Below are 11,787 nucleotides of genomic sequence, written 5' to 3'. Positions count from 1 at the left end.
AAGTTTAAGCAATATGTAATTTTTAAAACATGACAATTTAACACATTCATTTAAAAATATAAAAGCAATTTCATACTTTAAAAATAAATTTTCTAAAATATATAATGTTAGAAAATGATGACTAAATAAAATATACGGTAACCAGACTTTAGTGGATGAAGTTTAAGTTCTCTGTTTATATAAAGCACCTGTGGCAAATGGCTCTCATTCCCCAGCCAAATGTTTCTAAATTTACAGGAAGTTCTGTTATAAGATTTTATTGTGTTATTCAATGATGTTACAGATTACTTTGTTTCTCCCTCTCTTGTATATGCTTTGAATTTAAACAAAGTATGTATGGATTAACAAAAATATTTGCAAAACAGATTGAGAGGAAATTTCAAGAAATGCTGCAAAACCTCAGGAGGCTGCAATATTCACCACCTCTAGAAAACTCCTTCTAATTCAACACAGAGAGAGGATGTGAAAAGATGTTTGTGTGTGTGTGTGTGTGTGTGTGTGTGTGTGTGTGTGTATGTATATACATATACATACATATATATATATATATATATATATATATATCAGAATCTCTATAATCCTATCTTTAATCAAGATATTATAACCACAATAGCATCCCAAACGTTACCAAGAAGGAGACAATATCAATTATGTTTAAGATGATCCCAAAAGAACATTAATTCATAATTAATCCCAAAATAAAATAGATGAAATATATTTAAATGGTAAAACTTCCCGGTTATCATAGGAACAGGCCGATGTTCACTCAGCCTCCATTGGGCCACGTATTATGATCAACTTTTTTTCTATACCTGGGAAGGACTGCAGGTCTAAGTATTACAAACACTGGAAATACGCCTTATGAATGTAAAGACCCCCCCTCTGGGGTGGAGGTATCTGGTTTCATAGGCAAGAGCCAGGAATACTTACTGTAGAGATGATGCTAGTGGAGTTTAGCAGGTGACTCTTCAAGAAACTCGCTTTCTATCGATACTGCATTTATTTAGGGGTCTCCAGCTTTTTAGTACACACCAAATGTATTCACAAACATTCTTTCTGAAAGTCGTTAACATTCCCTTGCATCGCCCAGACATACCTATAAAACGTAATTCTTAAAGAAAACAAACAAACAAACAAAAAAAACATTAGCGCCCTTGTTTGCAGCTAGGATGAACCACTCCCTCTTCCAGGGTCCTTTAGAGTTAAGTACAGAGACAGAAGCAGGGGCAGTATCATTCTAAATGGTGGGAGGAAGGCAGGCGATCAGCACAGGGCTGGAATCATCTGTCCCTGACCACCAACAAGCCTGGCACTGTCGGGGTTATTTCCACTCCTCCCTTTTTCAATCCAAGGATTGCACAGTCCCACGCTCGAGTTACGCACAGGTTCCAAGACTCTTCGTCTCCCACGAATGTGACATCCAAGGGGGCTCCGATTGCGCCGCCCGAATCCAGGGACGCCTTCGCCCTCGGCTGCCATCTATCGGCCACCGAGCGCCCGCTTCGCCCCGGGCCCATCATGTCTGCTGCAGCTTGGCTCGCACCAGCGGCGCGACAATAAACAAGTGCATTGGACGGGGCCCTGCGCCCGCGCTGGAGCAGATGTCTCAGAGACCCCGGTGATGCTTACCGTGTTGCCACATCTTCAGCGCCCGGGAGGGAAGAAGCGATTTTCTCTGAGTATTTTAGAGCCGCCAGTCTGCCGGGACACGCCACAGGCGTAAAACAACGCTGCTCCTGTCCCCCCCCCCCCAGGCCCCCTAAAGGATGTCGGAGATAGAGAGTTCCAAATAATGACGATCGTGCGCCGCATCTGGGGAAAGGATGAGAAAAACCTCTGCAAACACCGGGAGCGATGAAACTGCCAAGAGGATGCGGGAACCGTACAAATACTAATTAGGGGCCGCCGCGGCGGTGGACAGAGAGAGGGGACAGCGGCGGCGGGATCCCGGCGCGGTGGTCGCCACTACGCGGGGGGTGGAGGACGGCGCAGGAGCCGTAGCCACCCCAGGAGTAGCCAAGGGGCCGATGCCACCTTTGCTCGCCCCCTCACTACCATGTACAGTGTGCGCTGCAAGAAGAAGGCGGGCGATGCATGCACACCCCCGCGCCCCGCTCCCTCTGGCTAGTCCCCAGGCGTGCGCCACTGACCAGGGGGGAATGTGGTGAAGACGGCGAGGAGGAGAGCTGAGGGGGGAGGGGAGGGGCGGCCAGCGCGAACCCAGGCCCGAGGGTTCGTGGAGCCGGAGGCTGGAGGGGGCGGCGGCTGCTGCTGGCTTGGACAAAGTTGCCCCTTATGCAGATGGCAACTGTAAGTACCCGCCTGGGGAGTGCCGCGTTGGGTGCCCGGGACCCTGCGATCGCCCGGTGGAGCGGGTGGGAACGAGTGTGCGAGTGAGCGTGAGTGTGAACGGGACCGATCGCTCGGCGGGGCTGACCGTCACGTTGGAGGGGCCGGCGGTGCCTGGCAGCCTTCACGTCCCCTCCTCGGGTTCCGCGCCTCCCCCCCTCCAACAGCTCCCTCCCCGCCCCGCCCGGCTCCTGTTCCCGGCCCCTACCGCCAGGCGCCTCTACAGCCGGTCCTCCGCCGCCCCCTCCTCCTCCCTTCCCTATCGGCCGCTCGCGATCGCCCCCTTCTCCCCCCGCCCCCCACCCCGCTGCCCGCTTCGACTACCGCGGAGATTGCCGGGGAGAGCCGTTTGGGGAGCCCCGGAACCCGCGGTCGCCACCGCGGCGGCGGCCCCGGGCTGGCGGCGTCCGGGCGCTTCTTTCCTCCCGCCGCTCGGACCGCACAGCTCGCCGCCTTCTTGCCCTGCCTGGGCTCCGGAAACCCAATGCACACCCCAAAGAGGTATTTTTATAGGGGCGGCTATGATGAGTGGGCCCTGGAGATGTGAAACGGGGTAAGTCGACCGTTTACTTTGCAAAAGAGGCTCGTGTGTGTGTGTGTGTGTGTGTGTGTGTGTGTGTGTGTGTGTTCGTGTGGCAGCGGGATGGCTAGCATTCCCTCTCCTCCCTCCCCTCCTTCCTTTCCTTTCCCTTCCTTCGCTTTGGGGCGGAGTGGGGGAAGGGAGCCTCGCGTCCTGGAACTCCGGGTGCTTCTGCCTGGGCCGCTGTGGGAGCAGCTGTGCCCAGAGCCACGGGTCGGGCCTGGGTGCTGGGCTCCAGCCCACGCAGCCCCACTCTGTGTAATGCAGGGATGTGCAGGGCGATGGTCTAGGGTCTAAATTCTTTGGGGGCAAATACAGTTCCTCCGCCCCCGTCCTCCCAAAAAAAAAAAAAAAAATCAGATAATCTGAGAATGTGCAACGTACCCGCGAATTTACATCGGAGGTGCGTTTCCCAGTCAGAATGTCAGCCCTCCTCGGCTCATTCAACTTTATTTTCTCAAATTTTCGGGTTCCTTTGATGGCAAGGGGGAGGGGAAAGAGAGTGGGGTGAGAGGAAGCTCTTCGACCCGGCTACCCAGAACTGAATTAAAGTTGTAAACGCTCGAGTTTAATACCGGCTGGTCACAATTTGCGATGGGCTGTCTGAAAGGGAGGGAGGTGAATGGGGGCGGGGAAGTCGAGGGAAGGAGGGGGAGGGGACCCAACCCCCGCTGAATGGATGTGCAGATTTCATCCTGTGGAGAACTGAATTTTCAAGGTAAACGTTTTGCTTTCCATAGGGGGTGTTTTTTCCGCTTTTAAGCTAGGAGGCGTTTGCGGTTGCGTTGGGAGGTTGGAGATACTTGTGAGGCTTATACACTGTGATTCCGATTCGTCTCGACACCTCTGGGTTGGCCACACGTGAATGATTCTCAGGCACACTTGCACATGAGCGTGCGAATGCAGGGGCTCTTAATAACGCGGGTTGGAGTCGGCCAGGGGAGCGAGGCTTGAACCCGTGACTCAGAAATGTCTTGGCTTTAGTTTTGGTGGTGATTCGACATCAGACTTCGGTGCTGATGAGGCAAAGGCCAGGTTGACTGGAGAAGAGGCATGGGTTCCCAGAGCCCAGCATTTTTACCCAATTCCCGCCTCCCCTCCCCTCCCCCCCCCCCCCCCCCCCCCGCCGCAGCCAACACAACACGCACTCACACACTCTGACCATTTGTGTCCTTTCCCTTCTGAGTACCGCTGTCGACCCGAAGTAGCAAGTCCAAGGAAGCCTTTCAGAGGACAAAAAGAAATCCAGAAATAAAAGGGGGAGGGGGTCAGATCGATTCCTTGAGGAGATGAAATTCGGATATTAAAGCACAGACCTATGTTACTTGCTGTTCTCCCTCCCTTTCTATTTCGCCTTTAATCAGCCCGAGTGCCTTCTTCTCTTGGGGGGCGGGGGGGGGGGGAGAAGAAAAGAAAAAGGAAAAACAAAGAAAGTAAAAAAAGGAAGGGGAGTAAAACACTGACACTTAAATGTAAGAAACAACTCCCAAGATGCTGGCGATGCCGGCGAGGTACTTAGTTGAGTCCAAATCCTGCTCATCCAGGAGCGTTAGTGTTACATTCCGTGGCAAATCGACGCGGAGCGGGAGGTAAGGGAGGTAAGGATGATCCTCGGTTTACTTTTAGCTGATTCCCGGTAAGCGGCAGGAACGTCCTCTTTAAACTCCGGGTATCGGGAGGTGTTCCGGGATTGCGGATGCCTTCGCTGAGTTCTTTGTAATCCTTCGTGCAGAACTATTTCTGTGGCTTAGAGATGCGGTTTGGTAGCGTCGCTGACATGATCAATGAGGAGAAGTGGACGCAGGGCGCTCTCAGAGAAGCGCTGCTAAGTGGCACCGTGCATGCAATTAGGACGCTGATGTGCTTTAAAGCGTGGTAGTGAAGTCCACCATCAAAGGAACGCGCTCTCCTTTTTCTCCACACTCAAAGCTCCTGAAGACAATTGGTGATTTAAGAGCTTCTTCTGGGTCCTTTTGATGCATTATCTTACATCTCTTTTTTGCCTCTGAAAAGTGTTCTTTAGGTTCCCACCCTGGCATTTCCAGCGACGGTTTAAAATAGCCCAAGTATTGTGACTCCTTGCTTTTCTGTGAAAATGGGAGACCTTCACGGTGAACTGTTAACTGAGGAGGTTCTGAAAGAAAGGCAGACGGGTTTGCTATAGGTGAGGTGGGGAACCTTGTAAAATGGTGTTTCTTTTCTCTTAAATTAGAACCATGAAACTGAACTGACAGCCATTTTATGTATATTTATGGATTGGTTTTGAAAAGAGGGGGGAGCAGGGAAAACACTAAAATGGGACTTTATCTAACCTGCCCTTCTCTTGTAAAGGGCAGCATATTTCTGTTGTACTCATTAGGAAATGAAATCAACCTTTAAATCAAAATGAGTATCAGATAATAATAAAGTCTGGAGAATGTCGTGTTCCACTGGGGGGGGGGGGTCATTCATATCCCCTCCTTCTGGATTTCAGAGAAATAGTAGTAGGGAAGAGAGAGACTTTCTTCCCAATCCCTTAGATTTTTGTCATATTATGTTGTTTCCTTTTCTCCTCTCTCCCTTGCAGGAGGTAAAATGCACACTTGCTGCCCCCCAATAACTTTGGAACAGGACCTTCACAGAAAAATGCATAGCTGGATGCTGCAGAGTCTAGCGTTTGCTCTAACATCTCTCGTCCTTTCGTGTGCAGAAACCATCGATTATTATGGGGAAATCTGTGACAATGCATGTCCTTGTGAGGAAAAGGACGGCATTTTAACTGTGAGCTGTGAAAACCGGGGGATCATCAGCCTCTCTGAAATTAGCCCTCCCCGTTTCCCAGTCTACCACCTCCTGTTGTCTGGAAACCTTTTGAACCGTCTCTATCCCAATGAGTTTGTCAATTACACCGGGGCTTCAATTTTGCATCTGGGTAGCAACGTTATCCAGGACATTGAGACTGGGGCTTTCCACGGGCTGCGGGGTTTAAGGAGATTGCATCTGAACAATAATAAACTGGAACTTCTGCGAGATGATACCTTCCTCGGCCTGGAGAGCCTGGAGTACCTACAGGTCGATTACAATTACATCAGTGTCATTGAACCCAATGCTTTTGGGAAACTGCATTTATTGCAGGTGCTTATCCTCAATGACAATCTCTTGTCCAGTTTACCCAACAACCTCTTCCGTTTTGTGCCCTTAACGCACTTGGACCTGCGGGGGAACCGGCTGAAACTTCTACCCTATGTGGGGCTGTTGCAGCACATGGATAAAGTTGTGGAGTTACAGCTGGAAGAAAACCCCTGGAATTGCTCCTGCGAGCTGATCTCTCTCAAGGATTGGTTGGACAGTATCTCCTACTCAGCCCTGGTGGGGGATGTGGTTTGTGAGACCCCCTTCCGCTTACACGGCCGGGATTTGGACGAGGTGTCCAAGCAGGAACTTTGCCCAAGGAAACTTATTTCAGATTATGAGATGAGGCCACAGACGCCTTTGAGCACCACGGGGTATCTACACACTACCCCAGCCTCGGTGAATTCCGTGGCCACTTCTTCCTCTGCTGTTTACAAACCTCCCTTAAAGCCCCCTAAGGGGACTCGCCAACCCAACAAGCCCAGAGTGCGCCCCACCTCTCGGCAGCCCTCCAAGGACTTGGGCTACAGCAACTATGGCCCCAGCATCGCCTACCAGACCAAATCTCCGGTGCCTTTGGAGTGTCCCACCGCGTGCACTTGCAACCTACAAATCTCCGATCTGGGCCTCAACGTCAACTGCCAGGAGCGCAAAATCGAGAGCATCGCGGAGCTGCAGCCCAAGCCCTACAACCCCAAGAAGATGTATCTGACGGAGAACTACATTGCGGTTGTGCGCAGGAGCGACTTCCTGGAGGCTACGGGGCTGGACCTCCTACACCTGGGCAACAACCGAATCTCCATGATCCAGGACCGCGCTTTCGGCGATCTCACCAACCTGAGGCGCCTCTACCTAAATGGCAACAGGATTGAGAGGCTGAGCCCGGAGTTGTTCTATGGCCTGCAAAGCCTGCAGTATCTCTTCCTCCAGTACAATCTCATACGTGAGATTCAGTCTGGGACTTTCGACCCGGTCCCAAACCTCCAGCTGCTATTTCTGAATAACAACCTCCTGCAGGCCATGCCCTCAGGCGTCTTCTCAGGCCTGACCCTTCTCAGGCTGAACCTAAGGAGTAACCATTTCACCTCCTTGCCCGTGAGTGGAGTTCTGGACCAGCTCAAGTCACTCATCCAAATCGACCTGCATGACAACCCTTGGGATTGTACCTGCGACGTGGTGGGCATGAAGCTGTGGGTCGAACAGCTCAAAGTGGGTGTCTTGGTGGATGAGGTCATCTGCAAGGCGCCCAAGAAGTTTGCGGAGACCGATATGCGCTCCATTAAGTCGGAGCTGCTGTGTCCAGACTACTCTGACGTGGTGGTTTCCACGCCCACGCCCTCTTCCATCCAGGTCCCGGCGAGGACCAGCGCGGTGACCCCCGCGGTCCGGTCGAACAGCACCGGGGCCCCCGCGGGCTTGGGCGCGGGGGGAGGTGCGTCGTCGGTGCCCCTGTCGGTGTTGATTCTCAGCCTGCTGCTGGTTTTTATCATGTCCGTCTTCGTGGCCGCCGGGCTCTTCGTGCTGGTTATGAAGCGCAGGAAGAAGAACCAGAGCGACCACACCAGCACCAACAACTCCGACGTGAGCTCCTTCAACATGCAGTACAGCGTATACGGCGGCGGCGGCGGCGCGGGAGGCCACCCGCACGCGCACGTGCACCACCGCGGGCCCGCGCTGCCCAAGGTGAAGACGCCCGCGGGCCACGTGTACGAGTACATCCCCCATCCACTGGGCCACATGTGCAAAAACCCCATCTACCGCTCCCGAGAGGGCAACTCCGTGGAGGATTACAAAGACCTGCACGAGCTCAAGGTCACCTACAGCAGCAACCACCACCTGCAGCAGCAGCCGCCGCCGCCGCCGCCGCCGCCGCAGCCGCAGCAGCAGCCCCCGCCGCCTCTGCAGCTGCAGGCGGGGGAGGAGGAGAGGCGGGAAAGCCACCACTTGCGGAGTCCCGCCTATAGCGTCAGCACCATCGAGCCCCGGGAGGACCTACTGTCGCCGGTGCAGGACGCCGACCGCTTTTACAGGGGCATTTTAGAACCAGACAAACACTGCTCCACCACCCCCGCCGGCAACAGCCTCCCGGAATATCCCAAATTCCCGTGCAGCCCCGCTGCTTACACTTTCTCCCCAAACTATGACCTGAGACGCCCCCATCAGTATTTGCACCCGGGGGCAGGGGACAGCAGGCTGCGGGAACCGGTGCTCTACAGCCCTCCCAGTGCTGTCTTTGTAGAACCCAACCGGAACGAGTATCTGGAGTTAAAAGCAAAACTAAACGTTGAGCCGGACTACCTCGAAGTGCTGGAAAAACAGACCACATTTAGCCAGTTCTAAAAGCAGAGAAACTCCCTGGGAGCTTTTGCATTTAAAACAAACAAGCAAGCCGACACACGCGGTGAACGCATTTGATTAATTGTGTTGTTTCAACGTTTAGGGTGAAGTGCCTTGGCACGAGATTCTCAGCTTGGGCGGAAGATACTGAAAGGGTGTGCACTTTCCTTTTAATTTTTACACGTGGGGGAAACATTTGTGTAAACTGGGCACATCGATTTCTCTTCTCTTCTTGTGGGGGAGGGGAGCAGAAGGGTTTACGGAGGGCCGTTTGCTGCGCAAGTGACTTGCTAACGGTCGCAGTTGTTCTTGTGGTGTTTGGAAGTGCCATTAAGAACGGTGGAAGATGGCAGCGCAGAGATTCTACTCTTCCTCTTTTGTTCCCTTTCCCTCCTCTTCTTCCCCGCGCCCCTTTAAGCCATGGGTGGGTCTAAATGGCTTTTGTGGAGAGATTAGCACACCCCAACTTTAGTAGAAAGTTTGTTCTCTCTCTGTCCTTCCCCCTCCCCCTCCTCTCTCTTTCTCTGCCTCCCTGCCTTCCTCCCTCCTATCTCATTACTTTTCCTTTCTTTTTAAAGGATGTGTTTGTATGCATTCTGGACATTTGAATTAAAAAAACAAAAGTATTGTGATCTGGAAAATGATCACCATAGATGTGGACAAATCATTAAAATTACAGAGCTATATGATCCATAATTGATTAGTCAAAATAACTTATTGATGAAATATACAAATATTTTATTGTAGCACCTATTTTTATATACACATTTAGCATTTCTCTTTCCTTCACTATTTAGCCTATGATTTTCACAGAGGTGTCGCACTATATTAGGACCTGCATTTCCAAAACAGGAGTGATATCAGGAACGCATTTTAAGTCACTAAAAATGTGGAGAACTTAATGGGAAAATCGTAAAGCCAATGCAACCCACCCGATTGGATCTGTCATTTAAAAAAAGAAAAAAATAATAACGGATTGTATCCCAATGTGTAAAGGAAAAAAATTAGGGCAATTAATTGGGCCATTTGAGTAAGAATCGTGTGCAAGTTTCTGGTTTTATTAGAGAAGATTTAAAAGTATTTTTATTAGTCAACCAAAATGATGTATTGATTTGACTACTATTGTAGCCGATTTTTGATTGTTTAACCAAACCCAGTTGCATTTGTACAGATCCACATGTACTGGCACCTCAGAAGACCAAATGATGGACTGTACAAATCTCTATACGATGTCTTTATCCCTCTGGGCAGCAAGCAATGATGATGACCACAAACAGGATCTCTGTAAGATGGGGCTACTGTTGTTACAGTCTCATATGTATCCCAGCACATGTAATTTTTTAAATAGTTTCTGAATAAACACTTGATAACTATGTCAAATATGAGGGACTGAAGTAATGATTACTTGAAGTGCAAAAGACGTAGTTACGTGTGATTGACTGAATCTCCATTATTAACAATTAGGACATAGTAGCTAACTTTTATTCCTAATATGAAAAAATTTCCCCAATTATCAAATTTGAATATATGTATATATGTAAAATTCTCCTTTGCAAATTCAGGGAATTATGTTTTCCTAAAGGTGGCATTAATGTCTTTATTAATGAAACTTCAATTGTATACTTTCTTTCCTTACTGAAGTATTCTTCTAATACATGGACCGTGGTAAGTAATATATTGCCTATTCATTTTTCTCCCAATGATATATATTTTGTTATGTCAGTATTATTTATTCAGTCTACAATGCTCATAGTTTCCTAATTTCCCCGTATTCCCATAGTTTTCCTAATTTTAACTTGTGTAAAACTACCTTCAATGATTATGATGGATACTTTATCTCAAGTTGATCTATATATCCTAAATGTTTGAAGTGTTGGTGGGTGTAAGCTGTTCACCTCTGAGGAAGGTTTGCCAATGAATTTAGATTAGTATTTAAGAGTAGGAAATGTTTGAGTGAATCTGAAACTTAAAGAGCCATGTGCTTCATCGCTATTAGTGGATCTTCCCAGAATCTCACCTGAAATGTGTAAAATATCAAGGGCTGTTCATGAACTTTCTGTTTAAGGAACACTTTCCATGGCATTCTGCCACAAAGAGGCAGCATTCACCCATGAGTAAATTGACAGTAACTGCTTGAATTCAGATTGAACAGGTGGTAACAATTTCCCTGAGGAATTAAAAAAAAAAAAATTAGTAATGCTACATCGGTCAAGTGAAGTAAACTATCCCCACTCTGTGTAACATCTTCCCTTTCCCAAATTTTTTTCAAAGGGGAAAGTAACAAGCTTAATAATGCCATGATATTATCATGAAAAAAAAAAAAAAACAAAAAACCAGTACCTTACTCTTCATCTACCTCCTCCATATTTAATCCAGGACTAGAAAAGAAAAATAAATTATAGCATTTGACTTCACAATTGGGGTTGTTCTTAATTTTTCTTCACAGTGGGACTTATTTTTTCAATGTCCAAATCACTTCCTCAATATTATTATATGTAGATATGACAGTATTGTATAAATTATAGACTATTAATACAAAGTGGAATCTTCACTGTAAGTTTTATTTCTTAATTGATGCATAAAAAGTGAGAGATAAGAATTACATGAAATTCAAGATGTAGTTCTGAATGATGTAAGTAGCTTCCAAAGAAAGTTTGTTGATGCATTTTTCAAAGATTCACAAAATAATGTTATTAATTCAAATCAGCGCCATCGTCCATAATCTTGTCACAAATACTTCTTTAGGTAGCTCATTTGTACTTCTACTCTTCCTAAGGTGTCCAGCCTTTTTTTTTTTTAATTTCAAAAATAACAATCATATGATTTATGAAAAGAGGTTACTTCTAATTTTTAAATTATCTTTTTTCCAATTGTACGAAGGGGATAAGAGTAAATTCACTCCTGCTCTAATAAACTTGAAAATTTTTAACATGTAGAGTTATGAAACTGTGTAGAATTAAAAAACTGAATTCTTTCTCCTTATTCATTGTGTCCAGCCAATACATTAACATATACAATAGAACACGAGTTGTGTGGTTTTGAGTATTTGATTTTTGGTGTTTCAGGTTGTTCACCGAGTAAATAATTAAATTGGGTATATCAGCGGTATATGATTGGATTAAGGAACCCTGCAAATTCTCTCCGTAGCATTTTGGTGAACAATATGTAATGTTCCAGGCATCAGTTAAAATTTGGATGCAAACTAAGCTTACTCTTTGTGCTTTTCCATTTGATATGTTGCATAATCTCATACAAATATATTTCCAAATAGACATTGCAAAATCTTATTTTTATCTATATATGAATATAGTGTAAATACTTAAATTATCTCAGAGAAAGTAAATATATTCTATGTAAATGTGATAATTGGTATGCTCGCATTCAAAATTATTTACAGCTAAACTGTTGGT

General features: G+C 47.6%; 1 protein-coding gene across 5 annotated transcripts; it reads left to right on the top strand.

The window, feature by feature from the left end:
* The first annotated feature begins 2,196 nt into the window (after nt 1–2,196).
* Nucleotides 2,197–9,757, top strand: SLITRK5 (SLIT and NTRK like family member 5). 5 transcript variants are annotated; one of them, XM_019444094.2, is made up of 3 exons: nt 2,197–2,310; nt 4,943–5,093; nt 5,496–9,757. In XM_019444094.2, exon 3 carries the CDS (start codon nt 5,504–5,506, stop codon nt 8,378–8,380), a length of 2,877 nt encoding a protein of 958 aa, XP_019299639.2. In that variant the 5' UTR covers nt 2,197–2,310; nt 4,943–5,093; nt 5,496–5,503; the 3' UTR covers nt 8,381–9,757. The 5 variants fall into 5 exon arrangements, with proteins under 5 accessions (XP_019299639.2, XP_019299638.2, XP_019299640.2 ...); XM_019444095.2 differs by lacking the exon at nt 2,197–2,310 and adding an exon at nt 2,638–2,902; XM_019444093.2 differs by lacking the exon at nt 4,943–5,093 and having other exon boundaries at nt 2,198–2,310.
* The last annotated feature ends 2,030 nt before the right edge of the window (nt 9,758–11,787 follow it).

Source organism: Panthera pardus, unplaced genomic scaffold, assembly GCF_024362965.1.
Source record: "Panthera pardus isolate Hobbes unplaced genomic scaffold, ASM2436296v1 HiC_scaffold_1, whole genome shotgun sequence".
Classification (NCBI taxonomy): domain Eukaryota; kingdom Metazoa; phylum Chordata; class Mammalia; order Carnivora; family Felidae; genus Panthera; species Panthera pardus.
The sequence above is the reverse complement of the archived record's forward strand: the minus strand, read 5'-3'. Positions and strand labels throughout refer to the sequence as shown.

Excerpts from the sequence above, each read along its gene's own strand:
- SLITRK5 (XM_019444094.2), top strand. The coding sequence starts at position 5,504 with ATGCACACTTGCTGCCCCCCAATAACTTTGGAACAGGACCTTCACAGA.